This window comes from Oncorhynchus keta, chromosome 2 (genome assembly GCF_023373465.1).
Source record: "Oncorhynchus keta strain PuntledgeMale-10-30-2019 chromosome 2, Oket_V2, whole genome shotgun sequence".
NCBI lineage: Eukaryota > Metazoa > Chordata > Actinopteri > Salmoniformes > Salmonidae > Oncorhynchus > Oncorhynchus keta.
The window spans coordinates 48,495,084-48,513,769 of record NC_068422.1 but is presented as its reverse complement, the minus strand read 5'-3'; the positions used below and the strand labels follow the sequence as shown (position 1 = coordinate 48,513,769).

The window sequence follows — 18,686 nt, the reverse complement described above, 5'->3', positions numbered from 1 at the left end:
GAAATTATTGGTCAGTCTATGGCCTATGCTCTTCGCTGGGCTCAATAAGACAGGGTACTTTTCACTCAAGTTGAACATTTTTATAATAAAGAAAAAAAATTGGGAACCATTCCGCTTTCCAGACTTTCGGCGTGTTTGTATTTTAAATATTGCCACACACACACACACACACACACACACACGGCTGGGTCTCTGCTTTGCAAGGACAGTCGCAACGCAACAATAATCTGTGGTACTTGCTGCGCGCGCTGGTCTATCATTCTGCCTGACTAAAAAGGATAGCCAGCTGGATGTGTAGCAACCACACTATCCTTGATTGATTTTAGAGCTGTAATTTTATGTATTTTTCGTTGCGCCCTTCCGACTAGACTACGCGATTTAAAACAAAAAGCTAATGATCCTGTGGCCAAATCATGATTTCTGCTGTAGTGTCCTATTGGGAATGAATGGGTTTATTTATCCCCTAGCCTTATGGACTCAATGCTTACGTATTCTAATATCTTCAAATTGCTCATCAGAATTGCTCAAAAATGACACTATTGCATGTTCTGTTAAGAGGAATTACCGTTAACTAAATGTGACTTCTGGCATTCGGAGCACTGTGGGTGGAAGCCCTAATCAGGTTGCACAACCAATGCATATGGATCCGGAAAATGTCTTAAAAAAGTTGAGTAAATTGAAAATGCTGCATGGTCAAATGTTTGGAAACCCTGATCTCTGTTTAATGCATACGGTATTGCTCATACCATCTACTGCATCTTGCCTATGCCGTTCTGTATCAACACTCATTCATATATACATATTCTTCATCCCTTCACATGTGTGTGTGTGTGTGTGTGTGTATATAAGGTAGTTGTGAAATTGTTAGGTTAGATTACTCGTTGGTTATTACTGCATTGTCGGAACTAAAAGCACAAGCATGTGTATGTGACAAATAAAATTTGACGTTGCCAGGTATCAGCAGTATTGATGACATGTGTCGACACACTCATCCCTACCTGCAAGTTGACCACGGCGCAGGCGGTGAACATGTGGACTCGCAGGTGCAGCTGCTGCCACTCCACACTGGTCTCGACCACCGTGGACTGGGCCTGCTGACGCTTGCCATCCAGTGGCTGAAACTGTTTGGACTTCATGTTCAGACCCACGGTGGACTCGGTGAAGATGGTGGTCACCTATAGAGGGAAGAGCAGAGGATGGAGAAGAGTAATAACAGTCATGGGTTTGTCATCATTCTATAAAATAGAGTTTATCCTCTATTAACCTCAATAGGGTCTATAGTTCTATTTTATTTAGAATCCTGGGGTTTAGGGAAATGGAACTGATGAAGTGTGATAGAGAAGGGACAGACTGAGGCAAATAAAATGAATCTCCTTACAATCTTTCAAGAACAAAAATAGATAGGAAAATGTAAGGAAAATGTAATGACTCCAGAGTCCACCTTTGATGCTACATTTAATCTGTATTGAGAATGTGGCCAGTGAAGCAATAGACTTTGTGCAGTCGGAAAGTACTTAAACACCTTCCTTTTTCCACTTACATTACAGCCTTATTCCAAAATGGATTAAATTACTTTCCCTCAATCTACGCACAATGACAAAGCGGAAACAGGTTTATTTGTGCAAATGTATTATAAATAAAACAAGTACCGTTACATAAGTATTCAGGCCATTTGTGTCAAGACACAGCTCTGGGGAATGTTACCAAAAAAATAACAAAAAAGTCTGCATCATTGGAGGTCCCCAAGAACACATGCCTCCATTCTTAAATGGAAGAAGTTAGGAACCGCCAAGACTCGTCCAAGAGCTGGCCGCCCGGTCAAACTTATCAATAGGGGGAGAAGGGCTTTGGTCAGGGAGGTGACCAAGAACAGGATGGTCACTGACCATGGGAGAACCGTCCAGAAGAATAGCTCTGCAGCCCTAAACCAATCAGGTCTTTATGGTAGAGTGGCCAGATGGAAGCCACTCCTCAGTAGAAAGGCATCTGACAGCCCGCTTGAAGTTTGCCAAAAGGCACCCAAAGACTAATCAGACCATGAGAAACAAGATTCTCTGGTCTGATTAAACCAAGATTGAACTCTTTGGCCTGAAGTTCCAAATTTCACGCCTTAAGGAATCCTGGCACCATCCCTACGGTGAATCGTGGTGGTGGCAGAATCATGCTGTGGGGATGGTTTTTCAGCAGCAGAGACTGGGTGACTAGTCACGATCGAGGCAAAGATACTTGATGAAAACCTGCTCAGGGACCTCAGACTGGGGCAAAAGTTCACCTTCCAACAGGACAATCTCCCTAAGCATTAGGCCAAGACAACGTAGAAGTGGCTTCGGGACAAGTCTCTGAATGTCCTTGAGTGGCCCAGCCAGAGCCCGGACATGAACCTGATCGAACATCTCCCGAGAGACCTGAATATAGCTGTGCAGCGACACTGCCCATCCAACCCGATGGAGCTTAAGAAGATCTGCAGAGAAGAATGGGAGAAACTCTCCAAATACAGATGTGCTAAGCTTGTAGTGTCATACCCAAGACGAGAGGCTGGAATTGCTGCGTCAAAGTAGAGTAAAGGGTCGGAATACTTTGGGAAATGTGATTGGTTACACAGCCTGCGGAATCGTGCTCAGATCACATGAAGAATTTGCGAGTCAGGTTTTGAAAAACGTATGTTATTCAAATTAAAAGCCCAATAAATACTTGCCTTTGTGTAATGATAACTCCAAAATAAATGTCCCACATGCGGTTGAAGGCACGTATAAATAACTGCACGAGGACAGACAGTTGAGCAAAAATGAGTTCAAGAAAAAGGATAGCCAATGAACGTAGTAGGGTGTTCCAGCAAGAGTAGACATCGAAATATTTGAGGTATCAGTGAAAGCTGTGTGCAGAGAGCATCCGTGTCTTGAAAGACTACAACTTGTCCAGACAAAGCATGCAGAAAATGAAAAGGTTTCCCCTGTCAAGATGAACAGTGACACGGTGTGTTGAGGACATTGCAAAGAATATGGCACAGTTGAAAGACAAGGTAAAGGATTTCACCTATTTATCCTTGGCCCTGGATTAAAGCAGTGACGTGACACTGTACAGTTGTTGATAGTCTTGCAAGGCATAATCCCAGATATTGAAATGAGATGCACAGGGAAATATTTATTGGTGGTTAATAAGTGTGTGGCAAAGCTGGGACTGAGTTTTGGAAAGTAATCCAGTGTGACTACTGATGGGTCCCACATTTGATAGGGGGAGGAAAAAAAAAAAAAAAAAAAAAAAGTTGTCAATTAGCTGAGCCCAGATCAGAAAAGTATTTTCCTGCATTGCATTATTCATTAGGTGCTCTGTAAAATGTGTTCTGAAAATGAGCCATGTTGTGGATACAGTCTAAAGCTGGACGAGACAGTTGGGTTCCGCAGATCTCCCCTACTACACAAACGTGAGATTGGGGAAGGTGCTTAAAAAGGGTGTGGGACCTGAAGTCTGAGATTGTGAGTTTTTGCAAATGAAAGGAAAATGTGGATTTGCCGCAACTGCAAGATAAAGAATAGTTGGCTGATTTTGCCTTCACCGTGGACATCCTGGCCCTCATGAATTAACTTAATTCCAAACTACAAGGAAAGGGCTTTATTGCACATGAGATGTACACCCTTGTCAAAGCCACAAGAAAATTACTCCTCCTGACCCGCCAAGTAGAAGCCAACAATCTCATCCACCTTCTGACACTACTCGTCTGTTTCCTATCAGATGACCAGCGGGAGAAGTATTCAATTGCTACTGCGTGCTTTGAGAAAACGGTGAGTTCTCGGCACTGAGGATTTCAAAGTGTTAGAAAATGACATGCAGTTGGTTTCCTCTCCTTTCACCTTCAATGTGGATAATGCTCCCACTGACCTGCAACTTGAGCTCCTCTTCAATCGGACTCAGTGATTGGAGAACTATTCAAAACAATGTCACTGATGAGGTTCTATGCATCTTGATGAACAAAACTTTCCAAAGATTAGGAGTCAGTCAAAAGATGTTTGGGTCAACCTATGTATATGGACATACATTTTCAGTGATGAAATAAGGCACTGATCATTTTCTACGGACTCACCTCTCAGAAATCCTGTGCATAGTGACATCAGAAACTATACCCGACTTCACTGCTCTAGTCAATTCCCATCAAAGACTTCACTCCTCACACTGATTGAGTAGTATAAATGTAATGTTGAGTTCGTGTTTTTGTGCATACACGATAACATGTTCTGTCAGAGGTGCTGAACGCAGTGTATTTTTCCCTCTGTGTTGTTCATTGCATTTTTTATAATGAAAATACCTACCAAAAGGAGAACATGGATGGGGTTTTATTTCTGTGCATGTTAAAAACGTAGAATATCTGGATGTGATTTACAGAAGATATCGGTCAGTCATACAGTGGGGCAAAAAAGTATTTATTTAGTCAGCCACCAATTGTGCAAGTTCTCCCACTTAAAAAGATGAGGCCTGTAATTTTCATCATAGGTACACTTCAACTATGACAGACAAAATGAGAAAAAAAATCCAGAAAAATCACATTGTAGGATTTAATGTATTTATTTGCAAATTATGGTGGAAAATAAGTATTTAGTCAATAACAAAATTCTCAATACTTTGTTATATACCCTTTGTTGGCAACGACCGAGGTCATTCGTTTTTTCTAAGTCTTCACAAGGTTCACACACTGTTGCTGGCCCATTCCTCCATGCAGATCTCCTCTAGAGCAGTGATGTTTTGGGGCTGTTGCTGGGCAACACGGACTTTCAACTCCCTCCAAAGATTTTCTATGGGGTTGAGATTTGGAGACTGTCTAGGCCACTCCAGGACCTTGAAATGCTTTTTACCAAGCCACTCCTTCGTTGCCCGGGCGGTGTGTTCGGGATCATTTTCATGCTGAAAGACCCAGCCACGTTTCATCTTCAATGCCCTTGCTGATGGAGGTGTTCAATCAAAATCTCACGATACATGGCCCCATTCATCCTTTCCTTTACACGGATCAGTCGTCCTGGTCACTTTGCAGAAAAACCCCAAAGCATGATGTTTCCACCCCCATGCTTCACAGTAGGTATGGTGTTCTTTGGATGCAACTCTGCATTCTTTGTCCTCCAAACACGACAAGTTAAATTTACCTAAAAGTTATATTTTGGTTTCATCTGACCATATGACATTCTCCCAAACTTCTTCTGGATCATCCAATTGCTCTCTAGCAAACTTCAGACGGGCCTGGACATGTACTGGCTTAAGCAGGCGGACACGTCTGGCACTGCATGATTTGAGTCCCTGGCGGCGTAGTTTGTTACTGGTGGTAGGCTTTGTTACTTCGGCCCCAGCTCTCTGCAGGTCATTCACTAGGTCCCCCCGTGTGGTTCTGGGATTTTTGCTCACCGTTCTTGTGATCATTTTGACTCCACGGGGTGAGATCTTGCGCTGAGCCCCAGATCGAGGGAGATTATCAGTGGTCTTGTATGTCTTCCATTTCCTAATAATTGCTCCCACAGTTGATTTCTTCAAACCAAGCTGCTTATCTATTGCAGATTCAGTCTTCCCAGCCTGGTGCAGGTCTACAATTTTGTTTCTGGTGTCCTTTGACAGCTCTTTGGTCTTGGCCATAGTGGAATCTGGAGTGTGACTGTTTGAGGTTGTGGAAAGGGGTCTTTTATACTGATAACAAGTTCAAACAGGTGCCATTAATACAGGTAACAAGTTGAGGACAGAGGAGCCTCTTAAAGAATAAGTTACAGGTCTGTGAGAGCCAGAAATCTTGCTTGTATTGTAAGTGACCAAATACTTATTTTCCACCATAATTTGCAAATAAATAAAAAATCCTACAATGTGATTCTGTTTTTAAAAAAAGTGTACCTATGATAAATTACAGGCCTCATCTTTTTACGTGGGAGAACTTACACAATTGGTGGCTGACTAAATACTTTTTTTCCCTAATGTACATGTATAATTCTGTAATATGATTCTGGCCTGCGATGGCAAAAATATATTCTAATGTGGCCCTCCATGGAAAATAATTGCCCAGTCCTACATATTTGCAAACATCTCTAAAGCACTGTTTTTGCCTTGTCATTATGGGTAGATTAGATAGATGAGCAATATTATAAAATAAAAATGTTTACATACATTTTATAATAAGGCTGTAATGTAACAAATGTGGAAAGACAAGGGGTCTGAATACTTCACGAATTCACTGTAACCAATGTGGTAGAAACATGGGAGTACGCTTCACGAAAAATGGTTTAAAAAAAAAAGAAAATGCCAGATCGATTGTCGGTCTGTACAGTAGGGGGCCGTTTGTTCACGTGGTGCGTTATAGAGACCACCCGCCCGCCGGTGGGCGGGGAAAGCCACTGTTTGGAGCGTCAGCCACGCAGGCTGCAGCAAGCTAGGCTGCAGGGCTACGCCCACACCGGAGGCCACTCGGCCTTGTTAGGCTGCAACGCACCTGGGAAATTTAGGGTTCTGCTTTAGTTCAGCACGGGAGAGCTCCTAGCTGGACGCCGGAGGCTGATCTCTACAGATATTTGTTTGAAGCCCTGGACATTGTGTTCTCCACAGGAAGTAGTGACCGGACGACAATTGAAGCTGGTAAGCAGACAAACTAGTTCTTATTAAAGAGTTAATATAACTATAGGTTATACTCCCGCGTGTTTCGGACTTCTGTCATTGTTGCCATCCTGCCTAGCGAGTCGTTACAACATGTAGAATCTGTTTTTACTTGGATTGCAAATTTACGCCAGACACTTGACAAACCTACTGGTCTGTCCATACCTTTAGGATTAGCAGTAACCTTCTCCTAGGCTAGGTTTGTTTTTGCTCCCAACCAGTAGAACAGGAACAGTGATAGTGAGGAAAGGACCAGACAAGAATCAATATTATCACACTGCCATCTGTCTCTCTAACATGGTGTCATCACACCCTTATGACTCCGTGGCAGACAGGCACAGGGCCATGGCCTTCTAACCAGACAAGCGAACATGTCCCACAAAGCACTAAAGTGACCTAATACAGAGTGCTCCTCTCAATCTAAATAGTGTCATTGTCAACTTTGCTAAAAGAGAGCACAAGGCGCCGCAGTTCTGTCCAATATAGTCATCATCCCCACTGAGCTTCAACTGAACCGTAGAGTTCTGCATTGGGTCAGATACCCACGGTTCCCGGCGGTTGACCTGCACAAAAACCAGCTGACGGATGATATGAAAGCATTTTTACCCGTGGGTCGTCCCGCAGTTCAGAACTATACTGCAGGTCGGAAAACGTTTCAAAATCAAGATAACATTTTTTACAAACCCAGGAGCTGGTGTTGAGAATTCAAAATTATGCGAGCGGTGAGGAAGACACGGCCTAGGCTTCCAGCCACGTATGCAGCAGGGAACGGTCTGTTCTGCGGTGCTGAGACATTCCTAATTCATCCATGTGCAGAGCTTATGTTTGCCCCCGCCACAGGATAAATTGAGTGTACAAAACACTAGGAACACCTGCTCTTTCCATGAGACTGACCAGATGAATGCTATGATCCCTTATTGATGTCACATGTTAAATCTAATTCAATCAGCGTAGACAAAGGGGAGACCAGTTAAAGAATGATTTTTAAGCATCGAAACATGGATTGTGTATGTGTGCCATTCAGAGCAAGACTATTTTATATATATATATTTTTTTTTAAATAGCTTTTTAAAAAGGGGTATGATAGTAAGTGCCAAGCGAGTCAAGAACTGACACACACACACACACGTTTCCCGTGTGTATCAAGAGTAGTCCACCACCCAAAGGACATCCATACCTTTCAGTGATTAGCAAGCTGTACACAGTGAAGAAACTGTATGAATGTAGACAGTGGTGTAAAGTACTTAAGTAAAGACACTTGATCTGTACGTTCCTATTTATATTGTTGAAAACTTACTTTTAGTCTACTAGATTCCTAAAGAAAATCTTACCCCATACATTTTGAATGTGCTGAGAGAAAGACAGTGTACCATCTGGCCGTACTCCCAAGTACTTGTATGAGCAGACTACCTCAAGCTCTAAACCCGCAGAGGTAGTTGCCAGGCAAGTTATTTGACGGGTCACAAATCAGCTTTCGGGAACAATTCTATACAGGTGGGTTGTGGAGAAAAATCTGTCTTTATGTCTGGAATCGAAATGTATACTTTACAAAGATATATAAAAACGCAACACAGATTTTACTGACTTATAGTTCATAAGGAAAATCAGTCAATTGAAATACATTTCAGCGATTTCACATGACTGGGCTGGGGGTGCAGCCACTGGGGAGCCAGGCCCAGCCACTCCGAATGAGTTTTCCCCCACAAAAAGGCTTCACACACACATACACACACCATTATTTTATAGAGTATTCTCACCAGTTCGCTGGCCTGGTCGATGGTGAAAACACTGCAGTTGAGGCGGTCGTGCACGTCGATCTGAGCGTCGGCCAGCAGGGAGATGAGCTGCTTACACTCGTTCTGCATGCGTGTGAAGGGAATGGCGATCTCGTCGTAGTACAACTGCTCTGACAGGATGGCTAAGAGGCGAGGCTGGACCAAGGCTGACACCACCTGACACTCCTGAGGAGAGAAGTGGGGGGAGACTAGGTGTAATTTTACGTCGGCCAGGATTCAATGAAACAGTTTGCGGATATACGGATGGATATATACAGTTGAAGTCAGAAGTTAACATACACCTTAGCCAAAAATATTTAAACTCAGTTTCACAAAAATGCCCAGTCTTAGGTCAGTTAGAATCACCACTTAAGAATGTGAAGTGTCAGAATAATAGGAGGGATTTATTTCACCACATTCCCAGTGGATCAGACGTTTACATAGAGTATTTGGCAGCATTGCCATTACATGGTTTAACTTGGGTCAAACGTTTCAGGTAGCCTTCCACAAGCTACCCGCAATATGTTGGGTGAATTTTGGCCCATTCCTCCTGACAGAGCTGGGGTAACTGAGTCAGGTTTGTAGGCCTCCTTGATCGCACACACTTTCAGTTCTGCCCACAACTTTCCTATAGGATTGAGGTCAGGGCTTTGTGATGGCCACTCCAATACCGCGACTGTTGTCCTTAAGCCATTTTGCCACAATTTGGAAGTATGCTTGGGGTCATTGTCCATTTGGAAGACCCATTTGCGACCAAGCTTTAACTTCCTGACTGATGTCTTGAGATGTTGCTTCAATATATCCACATATTTTCCCTTCCTCATGATGCCATCTATTTTGTGAAGTGCACCAGTCCCTCCCGCAGCAATGCATCCCCACAACATGATGCTGCCACCCCTGTGCTTCACGGTTGGGATGGTGTTCTTCGGCTTGCAAGCATCCCCTTTTTCCTCCAAACATAAGTGGTTATTATGGCCAAACAGTTCTATTTATGTTTCATCAGACCAGAGGACATTTCTCCAAAAAGTACAATCTTTGTCCCCATGTGCAGTTGCAAACCGTAGTCTGGCTTTTTTTATGGCGGTTTTGAAACAGTGCCTTCTTCCTTGCCGAGTGGCCTTTCAGGATATGTTGATATAGGACTCGTTTTACTGTGGATATTGATACTTTTGTACCGGTTTCTTCCGGCATCTTCAAGGTCCTTTGTTGTTCTGGGATTGACTTGCACTTTTCGCACCAAGGTACGTTCATCTCGAGGAGACAGAACGAGTCTCCTTGCTGAGCGGTATGATGGCTGAGTGGTCCCATGGTGTTTATACTTGCATGCTATTGTTTGTACAGATGAACATTGTACATTTAGGCTTTTGGAAATTGCTCCCAAGGGTGAACCAGACGTGGAGGTCTACAATGGAGGTCTTGGCTAATTTCTTTTGATTTTCCCATGATGTCAAGCAAAGAGGCACTGAGTTTGAAGGTAGGCCTTGAAATGCATCCAACCTAAGTGTATGTAAACTTCCGAATTCAACTTTACACACCTTGAGATGTTGGCTCAAGCAGAAATGACTAAATCACCCTACACGGGAAGTTTATTAGAGTTTGTTTGAATCCCAGCCATAAAAGCCTCTGAAATAAATCCTGACAGCATTATGGTCAACTCCTATCCAAACAGAACAATTACAAAAACAGACTCGGGCTTTACCTTCTGCACAGCAGCCCACTCACAGAGGACCAGGGCCACAGCGATGCGCTGCAGGGCAGACTTGGAGTTGAGGTGGAAGAGGAGCAGCTGGCCCAGCGACTCAGCCGGTCGGATGTCCTGTGAGGAGGAGTTGACCTGCGGGTCGCACATACACCGACACAAGGCCCCCAACAGTCTGAATAGAAAAATGTATTGTTAGGCATTCATAGTAACTTAGTGCAAATGTTGTAAATGGATTTGTCGCAATTCCACAATCGTATTTCTTTTTTTCCCCCTGTCTTTTGTCAAGAGAACACAAGTTTGCATACTGGTTTGTTAAATGAGGAGAACAATGCTGGAATGTGTGAAATATCTTTACCACCATACCAGGACTCCAGGCACTAAAGCCTTGTTCACATTGGAAGAAACCAAAATCCTAATTTTTTTTGCATATCCCATTCACATATTTAAAAAAATGTTTAAAGGATTTGAGCATTAAGGCCTGCAGTGTGAACAAGGCTTAAGAAGCCGGGAGACCAACAATGCCAGATGCAGAGTTGCTCTTGCCTTGACTAACGAACAGTCCAACCAGAGTAGCAGCTGGCTGCAGAAACCATACAGTCCTGCATTGGGTTTTTAAATATTAGTCTCTCAGGATCCAACAATGGTCCCAATACTAACATTAGTTTTAGTCTTCAATATTGCACGAGATCAAAATTAGATGCAGAATTATAGAAAGAGAGGGACTAACTTTGCGGCCATGAGGCGAGCCCGTGTCACCACATAGTCTCTCGTAATTGGGTCCTCCGTCACAGTTTCCGCCCCAGCGATATACTCCTGAACAGTCTCCTTCACCTGAACCAAGGCTCCCTGGCGAGGCTTACCGCCAGCCTTCTCCTGTCAAATCACATCAGAGAACACATGCGTCAAAGCCTGGGAAGTGTTCAGTAGGCAAGAAATGGAAAATAACTGTCCGGAACAGACTAGTACCATCCGAGGTTGTCCAATAAGAAACATTTATTTTCCGTAAAACATTTGGCAAAAATGTTAATGTGGCCTAATGAGCCTGACCTTAAGATAACTGGATAACTGCATCATACCAGAGAAAACACATAAACCTATCCCATAAAGAAGCCCTGTGTAACATTAACACAAGGACAATTAAGACCACAAACTGTAACTGATGTAACGGTCAGTCCTAACGGAGTCACCACCCTCTCACCTTGCAGCGAGCCTTGACTTCCAGCAGCATGTTGATGTCTATGGGGATGTGAGAGGCTTGCATCATCAGGCAGAGCCAGGCACCCATCCAGGGACAGCTGGCTGCCACCACGTACTGCTGAGGGGCCTGGCGCAGCAGCTCTGTCCACACCTACCAGACATGCGCTTATTAAAAACATCAGCCAGGATATATGACCTCCTGGATAGAGTGTGTGTGACAAACCTTTTGGATGAGGTCCAGGATCTCCTGATTGCTCTCCAGGATGCAAGACTGGAAGATGTGTCGGAGCATGTCTTGCAGGACCTGGTTGAGCCATAGCGCGCAGCTCTGCAACGCCACAAAACAGACTTCAGTGATGAAATCAGCAAAATTGGATAAACAGTTGAAGTCATAGTTTTGCATTTCATATCACTGGCCCAATGTCAAATGGACTCCTACTTGTTGAAATCTGAGAGGATTTGATTGGTATAAGCAATATGGTGAAACTTCACCTAGCCTATTGGGGGGGGGGGCGGCGCTATTACCTTATTGCTTACACCGATCCAATCCTCTCAGATCTAGACTAGTGCATAAGGCTCTATTGGCATCTTTCCCTTACAAACCCACCTGGTCGGCTTTGGACAGTAAGGTAAAGAGTGTCTCTAATGCGGCCCGTCTGACTGATGATATGGTGTGTCTAAGGAATGGCCAGACCCGAGGGACAAGGACCGTTAGGGACTGCTGCATGCTGGAGGGGACAAAATATAAAATCGTTGGGCCTGTTAACCCTTACACAAGTTGCCCTCCGAAACATCTAGTGTGAATTGGCATGTACTATGACCCCCAGAAAACATTTACAACTTTCTACACTGTCATGTTCTTAAATAAAAAGAAGCCAGAAATATAAATTAGGAATCACTGGTGAGAGTTGCACAGCCATATCAAAACGCCATAGACTTCAAAATGTTACTCTAACAGTAGTAGTTTTAAAGAACAAATGCCTTGTGAAGTATAGATCTACATTGGAATTCCCCTTCGAGATGAAGTGGGAGAAGAGGTTATATCCGTACAGAAAAGAAAAAAAAGGTAGGAGACACTCACCTGCACTGTCGGACCTGGGGGTAGGTGAGCAGCGAGGACAGTAGGGTCATGATGCTGTTGGTGGAGGCAGTCAGGTCATCCAGCTCCAGGAGAGCATCCCACAGGGTGTTCACTATGAACGGGACCTGAGCAACACAAAGAAGAAACGGAGGTCAGGATTTACACAACGTAGAAAAATGCTACAGTTAGTGCGGTACTGGGATTTGTTTTATTCTGCAAATGAACTACCTGGGTTGTGTTCATGTTTTCCTTTGCATTCTCTAATCAGCATTTAGTGGAAAAGCCCAGGTAGCCATACGGTGCTTACTGAACACAACCCTACTGCGCCATGAAGTAGTACATGAAAGAATATTTTGAAGATAAATACACAACGCAGAGGAAGAAAAGTAAAATAGTAATAACGATCAGTGGAAATAGTGTTTCTTCTGTCGTATGGAATTAATGAGCAATGGGAGGAATTTGTCTTCTGAAAATAGGATACTTGCCATTTGGCCATTGGCCCAGTTTTATTGCAAGGAATTCTAATTGGTCAACCACAGGCTCGGGCAAGGTTATAAAACTACATCCTGTCTCTTTGTTCTATAGAGAGAATCACTGAGGACAGGGGAGCATGAACATCTACCACCCAGGATGATTTGTCATCTTTGAATAAACCCATTTTCCTCCCCTGATTTGCTTTGAGGTCTGTTATTAAAGAACAACATCAACTGCTAACATGCACAACGCCAAGAAGGCAAGCCATAAGATGGATAGGACAAGGTTTGAGGTTGGAGAAAGGCTAAAGGGCAGATCAGGTGACCAGACGTGTAGAGGGCCCGTGGTGAGATGCTCTCGTCTGACCTTGTTGGGGAGTAGCTGTACAAAGCCGTCCACCACAGGGATGAGGGCTGCGGCTGCCACCGCTCTGACGTCATCATCCAGGTCCTGCAGCCCCTCTGTGATGGCAGGGAGCACCCGCGGAAGCATAGCGGAGATCAGGTCCTGAGTGGGAAAAAGAGACGGGGAGGGAAAAAGAAAAGAATGAGAGAAAAAGTTATAGAAAGACATCGAGTCCTGTCTATACATGTAGAAAACACTTGTTTTACTGACTTAGTGGATCACACACACACATCATGCATAGTGGGAATCAGATGCAAGCAAACAGGACAGGAGCAGGTGGTTATTGGTACCTTTCGGACTGCCAGGGCATACTTGATGCCCAGAAGACCTCCGTGCCGGACCTCCCACTGGTCCTCCGTCAGCAGCTTCAGCAAGATGTCTACAGTCATGGCAACGCCGCTGTCATTCATGTGGCGCAAGGCCACGCCCAGTGTCTGGGCACAAGTCTCTCTGACCGGAGCCACCACCTGAACAGAAAGGAGAGAGCGACGGCATGTTAGACATACAGCAACGCCCGTACACTGGCATTTTAGAAAATTGTCGGAATTTTCCAACATTACCCCAGAGGGCGTAAATAACATTAAATGTAATTCTGCCATCCCACTCAATAGCATTGTATGCTACAAGACACACCTCATCAGAGACAAAGTCTCCAAAACGGTCCAGAGCAAAGACACAGAGCAGCCTGATAACCACATCCTCCAGCCACTCCTGGTGCTGCAGCGCCATCTGGGAAATGTCAAAGGTCAGCCATCTATTAGAGGTAAAATGAACTATTCATGTTTGAGGTTGCATAGAGCAGGGATTCCCCTAAACTCGGTCCTGCCCCCGGACACAGCCGATTCAAATAACCAACTCATTATCAAGCTTAGATTATTTCAATCCACTGTAGTGTATGAAACCGTGCACCCGGGGGGGGGCCTAGCACAGAGGAGTCAGATACAGTACCTGTTCTGCAGTGCATTCCACCAGCTTCCCTCCTCCAGCACCTTGAGACTTGAGGATCTCCCTGAGGCCTGTGCCTGCACCGTGACGAATCTGGACACACAACCAGAGCACTAGTAGCTTCACAGATCAGAGTATATGCTGCCTGTTATGTGTTAAACAATGGATCCTTATAGGACAACTACATAAGGAGCTGTAGGATTACAGATGACATGAACAGGTCTGCTAGGACTCGGGAAAATCATTACCTCCCATGAGGGGTTGAAGAGGTCGTTACAGAGCTCCTCACAGAAGCTCTCTAGGGGCCACTCCTGGGTCTGGAAATAAAGCACAAGATGAATTAGAACTGTTTTTTTTAAAGAGTTCAACTATACCGTCTGCTTCTCCAGACACCTAGTCAATGGATTCTCAAGTTCTGTGTAAAATGGTTTACTTTGATTTATCAAGAATACAGAGCTTTATTGTTAGTGACCCATTTCTTACCTCTTCTAAGAGGCTGGAGCTGTCTGGAACATTATCGATTAAGACTTTATGCTCCATTGCCGGTTGATCGATGACTACGTTGGTAGTTTTCCTTCGCTTCTCCTCGGGCTCCCCATCAAAACTGTCATTACTACAGAAATAAGAATGGAAATCAAATCACAGATCAATAAACTCAGGTCAACCAATTCAGAAAGACCAATCTCCTACATTACACAATGCCAATGAAAACCAAAGACCGAAAGACCTGGGTTATATTCATTAGAGCAAACATAGCCATCTGTACTTGTCCAATAAGAAATGCTCATTTACACCTTCCACTCAGTTTGGTGCCTAATGAACACAACCCGGTCTAAAAAGCTTTGGAAGAAATAGGACATACCTTCTCTCGTTGGGATCCATGTCTTTGGATCGCTGCTTGGCCACGAGCTTGGCCATCCTCTTAGCCTTGTTCTTCTGTCGGTTGCTCATGCCAGGTCGAAACTCTGAGTCTATTATCTCTGCCGCCTGCATGGGCTGAAAATGGAACAACTCCAATTGAACATTAGTCTCTAGTGATGGAACAAAACAATTGCCCACTTATTTTTCAGACAAAGTATTAAGTTACAGACATCTTAAGATGGGAGTCATTCATTTCTCTGACCAGACTGTTCCTCAGACAGGGAGCATAATGTGATGTTTTCTTCACATCCTAAAGTGAAGACGGCACCTGCTGAATAGGGCAGGTCAGATAAGTGGGGTGGACCGGGAACTCTGCCATCTTGGCTTTGCATCTGGTCTAGTTGATTATTAGGATAGGGCCATAAATAGTTAACACTTCGCACCACCCCTAGGTTTCCTGCACTCCAACTCAGATGGAAAGATGTCAATGAAAGAAGGCTTGCTTTCTGCAATTTATCTGAGTTTCCCCTCCCCCAGACTATAGCCGCGTCTGAAAACGTTACTAGCTGTCAAGTCCTTGCTTCCTCAGTCCTCGTTTCCGCAAGACCTTCCTCAATTTTCTGAGGGACCTTTAACCTTTAAGCTTTGAGAGGCATTAAGGAAACAAGGACGGCGGAAGCAAAGATTTGACAGCTAGTAACGTTTTCAAATAACATTCTTTGGCTCAGACTGTCAGGACCTACTCCAAGGTCTTCTTACCAGACATCCCAATCATGGTTGGACAAGTTACAGCATGCCTCAGTCCAAGTTTGGGTACGCAGCCAGGTTGACTGAAGGGTCCAAAATATACCTGGCAAAGTTGAGGTGCTGAAAGAAGCACCAAGCTTATAAGCCCAGACTCGCACCGTCTGCCACTGTTGTGACCAGATGAACCCAGACCTAGAAAGTATAGTAGCCTGCACTTGATGCTACCTGGGTGGAGTTCAGTTTTGAAAAGTTTTGAAATGGGAGGGATTACCTGGACTTATCCAATAAGAAACACACATTTGTTTGTTGTAAAATGTTCTAGATTTTTCGTAGCATGGCCTAATGAACACAACCCTGTGTTCAGCTTCGTAGGATGCTGTTCAAAATTGAACGGAATTACCGACTCAATAACAGCCTAAAGGAGAGTTGGAAATGGAGGTAGTGTGACTGACTCACCACGTGGTTGTGGGAGCTGGAGCAGGGTCCAGAGCCCGTCCCTCCCTGTCCCTGGGCCTTAGGGCCACTGGGCGTGATGTACTGGGTGTCCAGGTCCTCATCATTGAACAGCTCCATCGTGTCCATGCCGATTGCGGCACCTATGTCCAGTCCCAGCTTCCTCTGCAGCAGCTTCCTCTGGCGGGTGAGACGCTCCTTAGGGTCCACTTCACCTGGTATGGGTTGAGCAAAGAGATGGGGTATGAAGCTTGTAGAAGATACCAACTATGGATAAACAAGTGTATGTAGAGAATACACGGACACATGGCTAGTTTCCTGAACACAGATTAAGCCTTTAGTCCTGGAGAAATGATTTTTTCCTCAATGCAGAATCTCCATTGAATGTGCATTTTAGTATGGGACGAACGTGCACATGAAGGACCGCAGTTGCGTGCAGGTCTGGCACCCCCCCCAAAAGAAGTGTATAAATTATACACATTTTTCCATGGGGAGAAATACATTTGTAGTTTCTAATATGATAGCTGACCACTAAACAAACTAAGCGATTTCAAATTGTTTTTAGCTGACTATCAGTGACTGGCTTTAGAGAAACTGCTGATGCACAACCACGTTTCAAAATTCCACCTGGTGTAGTCTACTATTCTAACGCAACAGAAAGTTGATCGAAGGGCCTTCAAAAAGGGGGCAGCTTGCCACCAGTTGCCCATCTCTGCCTTAGGGTATGAATATAGGCTTCATTCTCTAGGTTTATGGTTACGGGAAATAAGTAGGGAAGTGAACTACAGATCAGGCTGTTGATTCACAGCAGAGTTCAGGTAAACTGTACTTTCACAGGCTGCAGGCACAAAACATCAAAGAGAGCCATTAAAGTCACTCTGGACTAGTGTAGCAAAGCACTAAAACATAAGCTGTCCCAAAACATCTTGACCTGATGAAATACAGTCAGAGTAATGACTACAGGATGCTGGGGGAAGCACAGCCAAGGTAAGTCATTACTATGAAGTTGAGAGGACAAAAAAAAAAAAAAAAAAAAAGTTGGAGACATTTGAATTAAAATTGTATTCAAACGAGTCACATGGATCATAACATTGTCATGGAAAAGCAAACGAGAGCATACAGATCCAATAGTCTAAAAGGAAAATAATATGGGCCCTGGTTCAAAAATAGTGCCTTTATAGGGACGAGAGTATATGGTGCCATTTGGGACCCAGCCATGCTCTGAACTGTGGTCACTGACACCAAGGGTTGAGCACTGCGAGTGAGATTCAGAATGCAGATGCAACAAATAAAGACCCAACAGCCGGCATAGTCATTGCGCATCTCGAGACGAGTCTCTCGGTAACTTCATTGGCAGCTCGCTGCAATCCGAATTAATGATTTTCTCAGCTGAACGCGCCACTTACTCATGTAAGTCCTTCTGTAGCTCAGTTGGTAGAGCATGGTGCTTGTAACGCCAGGGTAGTGGGTTCGATCCCCGGGACCACCCATACGTAGAATGTATGCACACATGACTGTAAGTCGCTTTGGATAAAAGCGTCTGCTAAATGGCATATATATATATATATATTGGCATATATATATATATAACCACTGGTCTATGAAGTAACATTGGATATCCGCTATAGCGGCCGGAGCAAAACAGACCGGTAACAGTGGTTTCTAGCTCATATCGAAATGGTTTCCCTACAAATTTGGCTCTAGCTTTTGAACAGTTGGAGCTATCAGCGACTATGACCCCAAGCCTGAACGCGAAGACTCTGGAACACGTGACATCTGTTTCCATCTATGACAAGCTGTGCAGGACTCTTTAGAAGGCAGAGTGACAGATCTGAACATAAGGCTATAATAAAATGTTCTCTACAGAAGATCATACAAAGAGCTTGTGTCCCGAGCAAACAAACTTCTTGGTCCACCAGCCACTGTGGCAGGTAAATGGAAAAATCTACCAGCCACTTAGATTTAGTAAGAAGTAACGTTATATATTATTGTTGAATTTAATTTGTAGTAGTAGACAATATTTATTTGGTATCAGTTGAAGCAGACTCAAACTAACATTGAAAAACAAGACTTCAACAAAACAACTAGCCAAGAAACAAAGTTTCACTTTGTAGACTTGAGGAAATTAGACAAACATCTATGCCGGTGCGCAGCACCTTAAAATGAATGTAAGCACAGTGCACAAAGCACCCCAGGCCAGACAGTGTTGCTGCCCGAGATGGGATATAGATGTATTTTTTTTTGCGATTTGCAGTTCTGGAACAAAAATGGCACAAATAGTTTGAACAGCTAATTCAGCATTTCTGCTATAAATCACAACTCGTACATGTGTGCATACTTGACTTTATTTTTATTTGCAAATGCAAAGCTTGCACTGCAGAACCCTGCAAATTGGCCACCCGCCTACACGGCTGGAGAAAGACATTAAGGTGTC

The 18,686-nt window shown here is 44.0% G+C and overlaps 1 protein-coding gene across 2 annotated transcripts in view; it reads right to left on the bottom strand.

Moving 5' to 3' along the window:
* Positions 1–18,686, bottom strand: part of btaf1 (BTAF1 RNA polymerase II, B-TFIID transcription factor-associated) — a 63,222-nt gene that overhangs the window by 38,394 nt on the left and 6,142 nt on the right. For both annotated transcript variants that reach the window (XM_035799229.2, XM_052477965.1), the window contains 16 exons: positions 16,256–16,467; positions 15,054–15,187; positions 14,675–14,804; positions 14,440–14,508; positions 14,195–14,284; positions 13,880–13,975; positions 13,537–13,713; positions 13,208–13,348; positions 12,368–12,492; positions 11,894–12,014; positions 11,510–11,614; positions 11,288–11,437; positions 10,817–10,962; positions 10,087–10,261; positions 8,370–8,573; positions 999–1,175 (listed from right to left, as the gene is read on the bottom strand). In XM_035799229.2, coding sequence (XP_035655122.1) covers positions 999–1,175; positions 8,370–8,573; positions 10,087–10,261; positions 10,817–10,962; positions 11,288–11,437; positions 11,510–11,614; positions 11,894–12,014; positions 12,368–12,492; positions 13,208–13,348; positions 13,537–13,713; positions 13,880–13,975; positions 14,195–14,284; positions 14,440–14,508; positions 14,675–14,804; positions 15,054–15,187; positions 16,256–16,467 — 2,252 coding nt within the window. The remainder of the gene's footprint in view (positions 1–998; positions 1,176–8,369; positions 8,574–10,086; positions 10,262–10,816; positions 10,963–11,287; positions 11,438–11,509; positions 11,615–11,893; positions 12,015–12,367; positions 12,493–13,207; positions 13,349–13,536; positions 13,714–13,879; positions 13,976–14,194; positions 14,285–14,439; positions 14,509–14,674; positions 14,805–15,053; positions 15,188–16,255; positions 16,468–18,686) is intronic.